Below are 16,590 nucleotides of genomic sequence, written 5' to 3'. Positions count from 1 at the left end.
CACACAGTATTTTCATAGTCTGTTCTTGGAGAGTGATGTTAAATTCTAGGCATTCAGGCCATTATCTCTCCAAATGAAATGCTCTTAGAAGAAAACAGTGGGGTTTTGGCACTTTCTCCTCCAATTTCAGCCAAAAATATATTTTTTAATGGACACAATGAATTCTTTAAATGAATTTTAATAATAAAAATGATTTGCAGTTTACTGCAAATACCTACAGTAAACTGCTGTTACCCATCCTCCCATGCACAGAGCAACCCACCAGAACAGGGTCCATGAAAAGAAATGGGGACACAGCAGCCAGCAAATTGCAATGATTTGATAATATTCTAATATGCAGTGGTTGTTTAGCACAGTCCATTCAGAAAGTATCTTTTTTCAGACTATTATTAATCATCTTATGACTATTATTATTATTATGACTATTATGATTAGTCTTATGACATCGCAGCACTGTCCCAGAGGTCCTTAGCACAGCCCCACTAAGCAGGAATCAGTACCTCCATGTTATGGCTGAGGAAGCTGAGGCTTAGGGAAAGCTTACTTTGCACTAAGGAGCAGACTTTTCAGACTCCAAAACTCAGTGTTTCAGCACCACTTACGCCGTTGGCCACACCAAGGACTCTTTTCTGGCCTCCCACTTGTCTTCCAGGGTATGTAAGGCAAGATCTGACATCTGCAAGATCTCATCCTCTAAGCATTCCTCCTATTGCAACAACTCCTTCCCCTAAATGAAATAATCCCCTAGGATAAAATCTGTCTTTACCTAAATACAGATTCGTTGTTATCTAGCAGTACTATTATTTTCCATTCACAAGTGAATAAACTGAGACATGGGGAGGATGCAGAGCTCACTGAAGTATACAACTTAGACAGTAGCACTGGCAGCCAGCACCAGAGCCCTATGCTCAACAGCTATGCTTTCTCCTGATATGTGTTTCATATAGCCTTTCCATCTGTTACATCAAAAAGTTTCAAAGTAAAAAAAAAAAAAAAAGTTTCACAGTCTTAATAAAGGGAACTCTCACTAAGATGGAATTGGGAGGCCAGAGGAGTAACCTTAACACTCAATGGTCAATTATAGACCCCACTGGAAGAATCCTCAACAGGGAAAGAATCATCAGGTACTGGCCCCCAACAGGGAAAGCCAGACATAGCATCTTCCACAAGAAATCAACCACCCCAGTAACACAGCCAGTGAGAAACCATCACCAATCTGAACCCTTGCTTTTCTCCAATGGTCTTTCCTCCAAAACAACCCCTCCCAACTTCCTTATCCATAAAATAATGTCCCCTTGTTTGTTGGGCTTGCTTATGATTTTGCTGTCTTGAATTGCAATTCTTGGTCAGTTTTGAATAAACCCATTTTTGCTGGTAAAGTAACTGTTTATTTTTAAGATTAGCAATAATCTGGGATACCTGAGTGGCTCAGCAGTTCGGCACCTGCCTTAGACCCAGGGTGTGATCCTGGAGTACCAGTATCAAGTCCTGCATCAGGCTCCCTGCACGGAGCCTGCTTCTCCCTCTGCCTGTGTCTCTGTCTAGCTCTCTCTGTGCCTCTCATGAATAAATAAATAAAATCTAAAAAAAAAAAATAGCAATAATCTGTCCTTCCTCAACTTCAAAGGAATTTCAAGCCTCAGATATGAGAAATTATGACAATTAAAATAAAACTCTTCAAATTATGAGAATTGCAATAGAATTTGGTTACATGAAAAAGAGATGAAAATAGCCCCTCCTTCCACTCCATTCCCATTCATAGCAAAATATGGCTCTGAGTTAAATATGTCACTTAGAGAATTAATTTTCTTAGAACTGTTTGGGGCCATCAGTTGTAAGTAATTAACATAAAACAGTTGATCCCATTATTTGTGGATTTTTTATTTGTGAATTCACCTGCTTGATAACATTTATTTGTAACCCCAAATCAATAATTACTGCCCTTTTCCAGCTGTTCAGTTAATCAGAGCATGGCAGAGAATTTGAATCACTGATCCATACATTCCCAGCTGAGTAAAACAAGGCAACACTCTGCCTTTTAGTTTCAGCTTTCACTCTATAAACAAGTGTTCTTTTTGCAGTCTATTTAGTATCATGTTTCTTTAATTTTTGTGCTTTTTTGTTGGTGATTTTGTCATTTAGAATGATTCCCAAGCATACCGCCAAATTGCTGTGTGGTGCTCCTGGTACCAGATGGAAAAGGACAAAAACCTCTGTTGAAACAAAAGTAAAGCAGAGCAAAATTTTATTAGAGTATGCTCCAAGGCAGGAGCAGGCCAGTCAAGAAAGACAAAGGCCCCAGAAACTCTGGGCTGTAAACTTATATCAATTTTTCTCCTGGGTGGGTCTATGGTGGCAATATTTGAGTGACAGCCTGGATTATATAATAATCAGTCAGCTACCATGTCCCTTACCAAGATGTATTCTAAGTACCTGCAAAGGATAGGAAACCCCAGCATTATTTCATTCTAGAGACATAGGTCAAATAAGGACAAGTGCAACAAACAAGCACAACAAACATAACTCTTCCTCTGCTGGGATGTTATAACCACAAACCACCTGCTAGATGGGTGGAATGGGGTGGTCCCTGGGCAGTCTTCAGTTGGGGCTCTGTCAGGATGTCTAAGGTCCATCCTCCTGTTGTTTGTGCCTACCTAGCCTCCAGCCTAATATTCCTAAGAGCCAGAAGGCTGTGATGTGCCTTATGGAGAAAATATGTGTCAGATAAGCATCATATTCAGGCATGAGTTATATGTTAAGTGCCTTTAAACAGAAATACACACCAAACAAGGTTCTGTATTAACTAGTTGACAAGCATGTGGCCAGAGGTCACTGAGACCTAAACCTGTATTTCTCCTAGAAGCAATGTTTCAGAATTCACTAATGCAGTGTTCCAGGTGACTTCACACAACATAAATAACTACTGGAAAGAATAGCAAGAATCAGGATAACCTGCATACTGGGATAGGCTTTCTTTTGTAAAATGACTTCTCTGGTTTGCAAAATTCAAGGTAAGCAAGAGTTTACTTACCAACTACTTAACTAACTTGCTTGTGTGGGTAAGAAGGAGGCTTTAGAAAGAAGTGGCAGACACTTGGAAACTAGGCAGATTATACATGTGCAAACCACCCCCAAATAATGCAACATTGTTCGTTTTGATGCCTTAACATCTGTTCTGAGAAACAACAGGAGGTGGACCTCAGGGGAAGAGAGAATAAATTCCCAGGACTGTGGACCTTTCTGAATGCAAAATATTCTTTTGTATCCCTGGTTTTTACTCTAAATATAATGCTGAGTATTCACAAACTCTTTCAAGGAGATCAGGCTCAGAATCAAAGCTGCATTTCCCACCTGCAGACTGTAATGCTACAGTATGGGCACCAGCACTGTAAGAAGCTCCCCAGCACCATCCCTGGCTTAAGATGCATTTGCAAATCCCTCACTTGCCCCTTCTGCCTTCCTGTCTTGTCATTAGTGCCTACTTGTATCCATCTGTCTCCTTTTTCACACTATCCCAGAAATGTGGTTTTATCCATGGTAGCGGTCAGGGGCTACAGTGCTCTTGTCTTACAGAGTTGAAGAATGAATCGCTTGGACAAAAGGGTGAAGTGAAGTGAAAGTTTATTAAGTGAAGGTGAGAACAGAAAGGAAAGAAATAATTTCCCAAGAGAGACAGGAGTCCCCAATGGGTTGCCACTAAGGGCTTTTATGGTCTCTCTGAAATAGAAAACTGACCAGGGAACTTGGTAGATTTCATGTCAATAACATGATGGATCTGTAAATATCATGAGAATATCCTGTGTATATTTAGAAGGAAAATAACAGGTGTTCTTGTAAATTATAGTGAGAAAAAACAAGGTGTTCCTTAAATATCATGGGAATTAAGAAGGTATCCATTCTTTCTGGTCAATATTTCCTCTATTTTTCTGCATCTGGGCTTTCTGTGAGCTTCCTCATGTGGCTCCCCACCTGTCTTTCCCTACCTACTCTCACCTGTCCCTTACTCAGTACCAACAGCACCAAGCAACAGCAATACCTACTCCTAGTCTCGCCCTATAACCAGCTGGTGTTCACATCCTGGCCAGGCTACCATTCATATACACACTGTAGATTTTGTTGCATGTGATGCAATAAACTGTGGGACCCAGGAAATTGAACAAAATCCCCTACCCCTGGACATGCAGAGCAGGACTGACTCTATTTTGGGCTGCACCCGCCTTGCGCTGACCTGCTTATTACTTAGGGCACTGCCCCGCCCTAATCAAAGACCAGGACACACCCTAACCAGAAATCCGGCTCAGCGGACCAGCATGACTGTGCAACTTTCTGCCTATCCCATTGGCCACTGACCCCTATAAAGTTGCTACGCCTCTTAGTCTCGGAGCCCAAGTCCCTGCTCCGCTGGGTCGGGTATACTTGGACCCAGGCTCGAGCTTGTAAATAAACCCTCGTGTGATTGCATCGGTGTCGGCTCCTCGGTGGTTTCTCGGATTTGCGATCTTGGGCACAACATTTGGGGGCTCGTCCGGGATCCAGGAAACCTCCAGGACCCCATCCGGAGGGTTTAACGGTGGTGCGTGCACTCAACTTTTTCCACCTTTGGCGCGCATATTCTCTGAGAGCTCTGAACTGTCCTGTGCCCGTAGGAATTCCAAGCTGTATTGGGTCGGCATTGGCTTAGGCGGATGCGCTGGCGGGCCGGCGACCGGGGGTCTTGAGGAGACGTCCCTTGCCCCTGCCTGGAGGACGGGGTCCTCGTCTGTAAGGAGGGCCGGCTGCCAGCCCTTCAGGTTACTTTCTGTTTTGTCTCCGCGGCCGCACGGAACGTTTGTCTGTTACCGTGTCCTTGTTAACTGTTTGCACGTTTGTCTGTGTTCCTATGTCCTTGCTGTTTGTGCATTTGTCTGTGTTGTTGTGTCCTTGTTAATTGTCTTTACTGTCTGTGTCTTGGTGTGGATTGGGGACATAATGGGGGAGACAGAAACCACTCCCCTATCTCTTATGCTCTCCCACTTCTCGGATGTTAGGGAAAGAGCTCGTATTCTGAGCATAGACATACGGAGAGAGAGGTTCCAAATTTATTGTAGATCAGAATGGCCAACCTTTGACGTGGGACGGCCCCAGGAAGGAACTTTTCACCTACCTACTATCTTACAGGTTAAGGCCGTGATCTTCAGGGACAAACCGGACGGCCACTCTGACCAGGTGCCCTACATCCTGATCTGGCAGGACATGATCGAGAATCCTCCTCCTTGGCTAAAACCATTTTTAGCCCCCAAAGCAGGACCTATGGAGATTCTAGCCCTGCGGAAAGCCAAAAGGAAACCGACTCTATGCCCGAGGCACCCCTTCGTCCGGTCTTCCAGGATTCCTCCCCGGAGGACCTGATTCTCCCGCCGCCCTACCGGGCACCGCCCCCCTTCCGCCCCTCCATTGGAGGCATCGGGGGCTGCAGAAGGGGCGCCACCCCTCCCTGACGAGGGAGTCCCTGTGCACGGGCCAGCAGCGGGGACACAGGGTCGGACCCACCGGCGGCCCCACCTCCGAATGCAGGGCTGGCTGACTCCACCGCCCTTCCTCTCCGCACCATGGGGCCCCCTCAATGAGACTGGCGAACAGCTAATGTTATATTGGCCATTCTCCACCAGTGATTTATATAATTGGAAAACCCAAATGCAAAGTTCTCTGATAATCCGAGAGATCTAATCAGGCTTTTAGATACTGTTCTCTCTACCCACCAGCCTACTTGGGATGACTGCCAACAGCTCTTGCAGGTTCTCTTCACCACCGAGGAAAGAGAATGAATTCAGGTGGAAGCCTGGAAGTCTGTCCTGGGAGAGGACAGACAGCCGACTCAAAACCCAGACCTCATAAATGCTGCCTTCCCCTTATCCGGCCTCACCTGGGACTACAACTCAGCTGAAGGTAAGGAGAGACTCCGGGTCCACCGCCAGACTCTAATGGCAGGTCTCAAGGCTGCCGTGCGCAAGCCTTCCAATCTGGCCAAGGTCTATGATGTGAGGCAGGGTAAGGATGAGAGTCCAGCAGGCTTCTTAGAGAGGGTCATAGAGGCTTTTAAACAGTACACCCCTATGAACCCAGAAGCCCCGGAAACAAAGGCCGCAATTATCATGGCCTTTGTTAACCAGGCCACTCCAGATATTAAAAAGAAATTACAAAGAGTAGAGAGACTAGGAGAGAAGAGCTTGCAGGACTTAGTGATAGTGGCAGAACAAGTCTATAATAATAGAGACAGTCCGGAAGAACAACAAACCAAACTAAGTGACCGGCAGACCCGAAAACTGGCCAAGATCCTGCTGGCCACAACCATGGACGACCCACAGGAAAGACAGAGGCACCTCAAGAAGCTGGCTTCAGGGACAGGTAAGGAGGATGGCCCTGGTCCTCCTTGGGAGCACCCTAAGCTGAACAAAAACCAATGCGCCTATTGCAAAGAGGAGGGCCATTGGGTAAAAAGCTGCCCTAACAAAAGATCTAAGGTCCCTGCCAAGATGTTAGAAATGGAGGACCTGGACGATTAGGGGAGTCAGGGTTTGGCACCACTCTCCGAGCCCAGGGTAACTCTTAAAGTGGAGGGACAACCTATTAAATTCCTAGTGGACACTGGGGCACAACATTCAGTTTTATTACAACCCCAAGGGAAATTGGCAAACAAAACTTCATGGGTGCAAGGGGCCATGGGCACCAAACAGTACTCATGGACTACCCAAAGAACTGTGAATCTCGGCACGGGCCGGGTATCCCACTCCTTCATGGTCATCCCTCAGTGTCCCTACCAGTTGTTAAGTCGGGATTTGCTCACCAGGATGGGGGCACAAATTTGCTTCCACCTTGAAGGGGCAAAACTCCTAAACAAGAAGGGGCGCACCCAATTCAGGTGCTTGTCCTGAGTTTAGAAGACGAATATCATCTCCACCAAATGCCCTCAGCGCCAATGACTGACATTGACCATTGGCTGCAGGAATTTCCCCAAGCGTAGGCAGAAACTGGGGGAATCGGGCTGGCCCAGCATCGACCGGCCATAAACATAGAACTAAAGCCAGGGGCAGACCCTGTCAGGGTCCGCCAATACCCCATGCCTCTAGTAGCACGAAAGGGAATCACACCCCACATACAGCAACTACTGGACTCGGGCATGTTAAGGCCCTGCCAAGCGGCATGGAACACTCCCTTGCTGCCGGTGTGGAAACCGCACTCTAACGATTACAGGCCAGTCCAGGACTTGAGGGAAGTCAACCTGCGAGGAGAGGATATGCACCCTACGGTCCCAAACCCATATACCCTCCTCTCCACCCTGCCTCTGTCAAAACTTGGTATACGATATTAGATTTAAAAGATGCCTTTTTCAGCCTGCCTTTAGCACCCAGGAGCCAAGACCTTTTCGCCTTTGAATGGACGGACCTCGAGAAAGGCATCAATGGCCAGTTCACCTGGACTCGACTACCATAAGGATTCAAAAATTCACCGACCATCTTCGATGAGGCCTTACACGAAGACTTGGGTGAGTTCCGTTCCGAGCACCCACATTTAACTTTTTTACAATACGTAGATGATAACCTGTTGGCGGCGAAGGACCAGGACACATGCTTGCGAGGCACCAGGGACTTGCTCCAGACCATAGCGGCCCTAGGATACCGGGCCTCAGCTAAAAAAGCCCAGATGTGCAGAACAGAGGTGAGCTACCTTGGGTACAAATTAAAAGATGGACAAAGATGGTTGACGGATGCGCGGAAGGAAACCGTCTTAAAGAATCCCACAGCCACAAACCGTCCGCCAGGTGCACGGAATCAGAACTGATCTCCAGGACCAGCCACTGCTGAATGTGGACACCACCTGGTACACGGACGGCAGCAGTTTTGTCCAAGAAGGACTCAGATATGCGGGGGCAGCCGGAACCATGGAGTCGGCTCAACGGGCAGAACTGACCGCACTGGCCAAGGCGCTGACCATGGGGGAAGGTAAACGAATAAACGTCTACACCGACAGCAGGTACGCCTTCGCCACCGCTCACATCCACGGAGCCCTTTACAGGGAGAGAGGGCTTCTGACAGCAGAGGGAAAGACTGTTAAAAGCAAAACGGAGATTCTTGAACTCCTGAGGACCCTCTGGCTGCCCAAGGCCCTGGCCATCATCCACTGTCCAGGGCACCAAAAGGCAGACACGCCAGTAGCCAGGGGAAACCGGCGAGCCGATTTAAAAGCAAAAGAGGCAGCCCTTCTGGTGACCCAGGTCTTAGCAACCACGCTACCTGATCCGGGGGCACCGACCCTGCCTGACACCCCCAACTATACTGCTGCTGACTTACACTGGGTCAAACACTTGCCTATGACCCAGTGCTTGTGTGGCTGGGGGAGGGCCGCGGACTCCAGCATCATCTTGCCAGAGGAACTAGGACGGCGAGTCCTATCCAAAATGCATCGGAGCACGAGGGAACGAGGAAGATGGAAGACCTCATACGACGTGCAAAGATCACTATTAAAGACTCTCAAGCAAAGATCAAACAGATTGTGGCAAGCTGCCGTGCATGCCAATTAACAAATGCCTCTGCCCATGGATCTAACCTGGGTACCCAGCTCCAAGGGGACTGCCCAGGAGCCTCCTGGGAAGTGGACTTCACTGAGGTGAAACCTGGAAAATATGGGTATAGGAATTTGCTAGTGTTTGTAGATACTTTTTCAGGATGGACAGAGGCATTTCCCACCAAACATGAAATGGCACAGATCGTGACCAAAAAACTGCTGGAAGACATCGTACCGAGGTATGGTTTTCCCGTTAAAATTGGGTCAGACAACGGCCCAGGATTCGTCTCTAAGGTAACACAGGGAGTGGCACTAGTACTTGGGGCAGAATGGAAATTACATTGTGCGTATAGGCCCCAGAGCTCAGGACAGGTAGAGAGGATGAACAGAACATTAAAGGAGACCTTAACTAAATTAGCCCTGGAGACTGGCGGGGACTGGGTGACTCTCTTCCCCTTTGCCCTATATAGGGTGAGGAACTCCCCATATAAGATGAGACTGACTCCCTATGAAATCATGTTCAGTCTTCCTCCACCTGTTATCCCCAATTTAAAACCTGAGGTGTTTGCTGAATTTGATGATCACCAACTTCTTTTGCCACCCCCGGACCCCCATCGATATCAGCCAGGTGACTGGGTGCACGTGTGGAGATACCAACACCAGACACTTCAACCTTGCTGGAAGGGACCCTACCTCCTGATCCTGACCACTCCCACCGCTCTCAAGGTCGACAGGATTACTCCCTAGGTCCACTACACACACGTCCGGCCAGCTGACCCACACACCATTCTCATGGACTTTGTTACAGAACGAAAAAGCCAACTAGACAAGGACAATCCCCTAAAGCTAAGACTGCACCGTTCTCGCTTATTTCCCACCTCCAAGACTCCCTAGTCCGAGGTTGTCCTTCAGAATAGAAGATTAGAATTAGTCTTCTTACAACAAAGGATTGGGGGGGGGGGGGGTTATGTGCTGCCTTAACTGTAAATAAGAGCGAGAACAGCAACAAGGTTGATGAAAATCCTGGTTTAATCATTCACCTGGCTCACTCTGAGAGCAACCTGGACCCATGATTGGGTCCTGCATAGGATCCTCTGAAAAAGGGGGGAATGTGGGACCCAGGATATTGAACAAAATCCCCTACCCCTGGACAAGCAGAGCAGGACTGACTCTATTTTGGGCTGCACCCGCCTTGCGCTGACCTGCTTATTACTTAGGGCACTGCCTTGCCCTGATCAAAGACCAGGACACACCCTAACCGGAAATCCCGCTCAGCGGACCAGCATGACTGTGCAACTTTCTGCCTATCCCATTGGCCACTGGCCCCTATAAAGTTGCTACGCCTCTTAGTCTCGGAGTCCAAGTCCCTGCTCCGCTGGGTCGGGTATACTTGGACCCAGGCTCGAGCTTGTAAATAAACCCTCGTGTGTTTGCATCAGTGTCAGTGTTGGCTCCTTGGTGGTTTCTCGGATTCGCGATCTTGGGCACAACAAAACAACTGCAGTAACAGGCACTGAATTGCATTTATTTATTAAATCCTATGAGGCTTGATTGATCCCACTATCAAACACACAAAATTAAGTCTATCCATGTAAACACCACCTAGACTCTGACAGCACATTTCTACCAAATATGTTTTTAATTATTGGCACTTTGTCTGATCCTGCTTAGCATTTGCTCCAGAGAACCCAGAGCCACTCAAGTTTTGAAAACTGTACATTCACTTGTACTCTTGATTGTAATAGGAAAAAATAATATTCTGTAGACTGGAAAGACAAAGAGGAACTACAGATATTTATGTTTGCTGAGACAGGAAAGGGAAAGATAGCAACATTTATAGAAAGCAATTAGAATGTTGAATAGATATAAATCTTACCCATTTCCTGGGCTGCTGTCAGTGTTTACACTGCAGACAGTTCCAAGTGGGGCAATTCACACCAGAGGTTTATTTCTCAGACTGCATCAACCACATACTCCTCTTTCACAATATTTTCAGATAATCTGCCATTAGAGGCGTGCAGTTTTAGTTGAATATGATATCAGAATGGAAAGTGTGTGTTGATTTTTTTCCCCCTAGGCTGAGAAATGGACTCCATAAATGTCTGAGAATAGCAATGGGAATTTCAAAGGAAAGATAAATGGAGACCAAATCTGAAATTCTAATTCTTGCCTGTCTTTGCCATAGCTTGCTTGTCCTGTTTACAGTTCCATTATTCATGAATAAACTTATTTTTGCTGGTTAAAAAAAACGCACACACTTCTGTTTTTAAAGTTTATACTTCCAAGATGGATTTCCAGGACATAGGGTGGTGCCAAGTTCTGCCTCCATGTGGAGGGACGGCCAGGCCTGCTATCTGAGCCCTGCTCTCCCTGAACAAGCATAGGGGTGGCCTTTAGGCTTGTATCTGACTTTCAACCACAGCTGGCAGGTGCCAAAGACTTGGAGCTCAGAATTAGTAAAACCAGGGGGTTAAATATATATGTTTCCCACACAGCTGAGGTTCATTAAAATATCTCCAAACATCTGTTTCCTATGAATGATTTGAAAGGCTTAGAGAGGTTAGGTGGTGACCTCAGGGCAGCTGCAAAGGCTGTAGTGGGTTCTGCACAGAGTCCAGACATAGAGCCCTCAAATAAGAGCAAGTGCACAAGCCAAACACATCGAACAAAAGCATGGTTTTTGTGGGAAGAATGAGGAGGTCACTGCCTACTTGTCTGCCCCTTAGCTCAAAGGTGCCATAGAGTTACATGGTGTATAGTGTGACCATCATGGCTCCCTCACAATATTCCCATCAGGCTTGGAGAGTGGTCCTGAACCTTGCCTAGATCCCTATATTCTGTTTTTGGCCATTACTGACCATTTGAATCTGTCCTTCCTTTCCTAGCCAGCCTACAAACTACAGAGACAAATTCCAAGTTCTGCTTCTTTTGGAGATGCCATGCAGACCCCTCTTCTCCCATCTATACTGATAATGTTGCAGGGTTCTTGTCTCATAGAGTCAAAGAATGAATCTCAGGGACAGAAAAGGGTGAACTGAAGTGAAAGTTTATTAAGTGAAGGTGGGAAAAAAAGGAAAGCAGAATAAGAAGCTCTCTAGAGTAAAAGGAGTTCTGAATGGGTTGCCACTAATGGCTTTTATGGTCAGTTTTTTATAGAACTGACCAAGGAACCTGGTAAATATCTGGTTTATAACATTTAAGGCAAACAACTTAGATTTGTAACTATCAGTACATATCTCATCTATATTTAGGACAAAATGGATTTGTTATGTTCCCTTCTCTCCGGTTAAATCTTGTTTATAACTTTTATCTGTGGTGTCCTTTGAAAGATGAATGGATAAAGAAGATGTGGTCTATATATACAATGGAATATTACTCAGTCATTAGGACAAATACCCACCATTTGCTTCGACGTGGATGGAACTGGAGGGTATTATGCTGAGTGAAGTAAGTCAGTCGGAGAAGGACAATCATCTTATGGTTTCACTCATACAAGGAATATAGAAAATAGTGAAAACAATTATAAGGGAAAGGAGAAAAAATGAGTGGGAAAAATTAGAGATGGTGACAAAACATGAGAGACTCCTAACTCTGGGAAATGAACAAGGGGTAGTGGAAGGGGAGCTGGGCGGGGTGATGGGGTAGCTGGGTGATGGGCACTGAGGGGGGCACTTGATGGGATGATCACTGGGTATTATAGTATATGTTGGTAAATCGAACTCTAATAAAATATATATATATTTAAAAAAAAAAACATTTCTCTGCATTTGGGATTTCTATGAGCCTGGTCACTGTGGCCTCTGCATAAGCCTAGTCAGGGGAGTCAGGGGCCTCCTATCTCTCCCTGACTATACCTTAACCCTTTCTTTCCTCAAAAACATTGACGGGTAGGGCATCATTAGGACAGCGTCCTCCCAGTGGGCTGTGTGGATTCCAGGAGAAGTAAGACCATCCACCCAGAAGGGACTAGGAAGAAAACACTGGGACTTCCATGCTTATGTGTGATTTCAACAACATAGTAACGCAACTCTATATTCATAGATAATATATATAGTAAGGATTCATGTTCAAAAAGTTTATTGTTGGATGTCCTTTACCAAAAAAAAAATTTAGAATCCAGTGAATTCAACACACTTTAACTGATTTTTAACTAGTAACTTCCCTTACAATTTGAGCTTTATCCCTGCAGGTAAGTGGCTTGATGAAATATAGTAATATGTCCCCCACTTCTGAGAATGCATTCCTCATTTCTGAAATCCAGGCAATATTTGGCACTTCCCTTTCCCTAACCAATGTATCCCCTTCATGTTCACCTACCCTGTGGACTCTGTAGCCTGCTGCCCAGCCCATGTCCTCACCCTCTTCTCCCTGAACCTCTAAGCATTCCACAGTATTTCCATCACCCTACAGACATCTGCTGAGCACTGGTTGTGTGCCAGCCATTCCTGTAGGCATGAAACAAAACAGTTCCACTCTCAAGGCAGGTACTCCAGTAGAGATGATCTCCTAACTGCCCTCAGCCCTTCCTGCAACCCATCCTTAAGGTAGATTCCACACAATGCTTCCAGAGGGTCCTCCTCAAAGTGAAAAAATAATAAGGACATCTTTTACACACCTCCATCCCTTTCTTAAAATATGATCAGCTCGGGGATCTCTGGGTGGCTCAGCGATTTAGGGCCTGCCTTCCGCCCAGGGCATAATCCTGGAGTCCCAGGATCGAGTCCTGCATTGGGCTTCCTGTACGGAGCCTGCTTCTCCCTCTGCCTGTGTCTCTGCTTCTCTCTCTGTGTGTGTCTCTCATGAATAAATAAATAAAATCTTTTAAAAAATATGATCAGCTCCCATCACTCTTGAAATAGAGACTAAAACTCAAAGAGCCTGGGAAGAAGGCTGGGAGGTTGGTCCTGCCCACATATGGTCTTGCCTTTGGCATTGCAGCTACTCTTGAACACTCCTGGAAGCCACTCTGTTTCTCTATTCTCTCCTGCCACAGAGCCTGTCACATGCGGTTCTCTCCCTTGACATGCTCACACCCTTGTGCAGCATACTTTGCCACCACCTGACCCTTTTACCTCTTTCCCACGTTGATGAATTGCTCTTTCCACATTTCTTGCAACTCCAAAGTTGGCAGCTGTAGACTCTGCCTGCTGCAGCTCTCTGTGGCCATGTTGGCCACTGTCTCTAGCCTGTGGCCTGTCAGTCTGGTTGTCCTAACATCCTTGGACTCATTTAATTTTTTCTTAAACTATCCAGAGGGGTCTCTACTCTCTCAACAAAGAGGTCTCACAGATGTGCTATGCTTCCACAATATTCATCATGGTCATTATTTCTCATCTATCTCCTCCTCCAGGCTGTGAATTCCATGACACAAGGTCACTGATTTTGCTCACCACCCTGAGCCCTTTACCAAGGCCTAGCATGTAGTGGTACCAATATAAATACTTAATGAATAAATCATTCATTCATGTGTGGAAAGCTTTACATGTTTCTATTTGTCTTAACCAATTACCGGTGTGGTAAATGAGCTTCAAAATTTCCCCATTAGAAACTTAGAAACCAGATCTTTTCACTGTTACTGGCCAGGTGGTATTAAATTAACTGGTTCACACTCGTGTCTACAGGAGAGGAGAGTGTGAAGCAGATTAGGCGGATATTGGTGCCTCTTAAGTTCCAGGCAGCCTCGTAGATACTGATGACAAAGGCTTATCCTCCTTGAACTCACAACTTAAGATCCAAAAACATCCTAATAATCTTCCACCATTGTTCTTATGCTATTTTATTTATGTTTCCCAACTAGAAAAGCAACTCACTATTTTTCAATATTAAGATCTTTTCTCTTTCAGAATTTCCTTCTAGTTCCTCCTTGAAAATATTTGCAAATCATATATCTGATAAGGGGTTAATATCAGAACTAATAATATATGAAAACTAATATATAGAGAATTCCTACAACTCAACAACAAAATAACCAACCTGATACAAAAATAGGCAAAGGATTAAATAAACATTTCTACAAAGAAGATCTGCAAATGAACCATAAATATATGAAAAGACACTGAACATCAGTAGTCATTGGGAAATGCAAAGCAAAACCACAGTGATATATTACCTCACACCCATTAAGATGGTTACTATAGACAAAAACAAAAACAAAAATAAAAACAAAACAAAACAAAAAAGAAATAGAAATTAATGAGTGTTAGCAAGTGTGTGGAGAAATTTGAACTCTTCTCCAGCATTCCTGGGAATGTAAAGTGGTACAGTCAGTGGAAAATAGAATGGCAGTTCCCCCCCCCCAAAATTAAATACAGAATTACCATATGATCCAGCAATTCTACTCTGGGTATATACCCCAAAGAAATAGATGCAAAGACTCAAAGAGATATTTGCATATCTATGTTCTTAGAAGCACTGTTCACAATAAACAAAAGGTAGAAGTAATCCAGGTGTCCATCAATGGATGAATGAACAAACAAAATCTGTTATACATGCACAATGAAATATTATCAGTATTAAAAAAGAAGCAAATTCTGACACATGCCACTACTTATAACAATCTTGAGGACACTATGCTAAGTTGAACAAGCCAGTCATAAAAAGACAAATACTGTTTGATTCCATTTCTATGTGGTACTCAGAGTAGATATGTTCATAGGGTTAGAAAGTAGAATGGAGGTTGCCAGGGACTTAGGGGGAGGGGTAAACGAGAAGTTAGTGTTTCATTGGCACAGAGTTCCATTTTGGGAAGGTGAAAGTGTTCTAGAGATCAATGGTGGTGATGGTTGCACAGCAATGCAAAGCTATACACTTAAAACTGGTTAGGCTGGTAAACTTTATGTTTATTTTACTGCAGAGAAAAATAAAATACAACAAAGGGAGTATTGATAAGTCACATGATATGATTTATATTCCTATAACCGATCGGAAAGTATTAACTCTAACTGCCTACCTTCACATTAAGCCACCCAAAGATACATATTTTTTAAAAGTGTATAGTCACATTTTACTATTTTATAATTCTTGAAAATGTTTCCAGTCTGAAAGAATTGAGTCAGAGATGGATAGGGAAAGCAACCAGCTGCCACAGAGATCTCCTGCATATGCCTGCCTCTGTGCTGAGCTCTAGACTTTTTCCCCAAGTTTTCTATTCTGGTCATCTACCCTTAGGAAAGTCCAGTGTCATGGACAGCTCTGTACTTACAGAGTACTCTCAACACTTGAAGACTTTTCGTATCAGTTATCTTAGGACATATTGCAGCAAATGTTCTTTCTTACTGTTCTTAAGGATTCTTACTTAGACTGTTGTTTAGTGCTAAGTTACTTTTCCACTAACTAGAGCCAGGGCCTTGCTCTTTTTGCTAAATTGAATTTATTTGCTCTGTCCTATCTGTAGGTTTTGAATAGCAATTGGCCATTTTCATCCATGTTATGCACCTCCAAATCATTGAAAAATGGTTTTTCCTATGGACCTCTGTTTCTCTTTCTCTAGCTAAGCTGAATTCTTCTTATCCAGAAGATCCCTTAAAACCTAGCTGACCTCAAAATATGAACATCAATGTAACAGCTGCTAGAAGTCTTATAGCACTGGGAAGACCAGATGTATCCCAGGCAGCTGGCTCCATGCCCATCTCCAGTGTCCCACAGAAACAGCTGCCCCTCCACTAGTCCTGGTTTTACACTGGCCCAGCTGTAAGATGGCAGCTGGACAATAGGTCCTAACAAGAACGAGCTGGGTGAGGCAAGAGCCAGTAGTGCCCAGTCCAGGGAACCAGCAACAGTTACTGTGCCTGCTGTGGGGAGGGCAGTTTTAGACTCCTGGCCTCATTTACCACAGGGAGGGACAGGACAACATTTCTCATGTAATGGGCTTCAGGTCCTTTCTGCCATAGCCTGGAAAATGTCTTCAGCAACTTCGGGATGGGATACAGGTGGTGGGCTTCCTGCTCCACTCCCACTGCACAGTCCATTTATGTCCCTGATACATACAGTGGTGAGTCCCTGGCTCTGCTGTGGTCCTCAGCAAGCCCTCGGGCTCTGCACCTCTTTGCT

At 45.1% G+C, this 16,590-nt stretch overlaps 2 protein-coding genes across 2 annotated transcripts in view; one reads left to right on the top strand and one right to left on the bottom strand.

Annotated features, from left to right (window-relative positions):
• Positions 1 to 16,590, bottom strand: part of LOC144289799 (uncharacterized) — a 91,993-nt gene that overhangs the window by 59,415 nt on the left and 15,988 nt on the right. The window lies entirely within an intron of this gene.
• On the top strand, positions 7,575 to 8,557 carry LOC144295784 (uncharacterized). Its single transcript, XM_077868287.1, has 2 exons — positions 7,575 to 7,695; positions 7,799 to 8,557. Exons 1-2 carry the CDS (start codon positions 7,681 to 7,683, stop codon positions 8,555 to 8,557), a joined length of 774 nt encoding a protein of 257 aa, XP_077724413.1. The 5' UTR covers positions 7,575 to 7,680.

This window comes from Canis aureus, chromosome 2 (assembly GCF_053574225.1).
Source record: "Canis aureus isolate CA01 chromosome 2, VMU_Caureus_v.1.0, whole genome shotgun sequence".
Lineage (NCBI taxonomy): Eukaryota > Metazoa > Chordata > Mammalia > Carnivora > Canidae > Canis > Canis aureus.
Note: the sequence above shows the minus strand (reverse complement) of the source record. Positions and strands in the feature narration are given on the sequence as shown.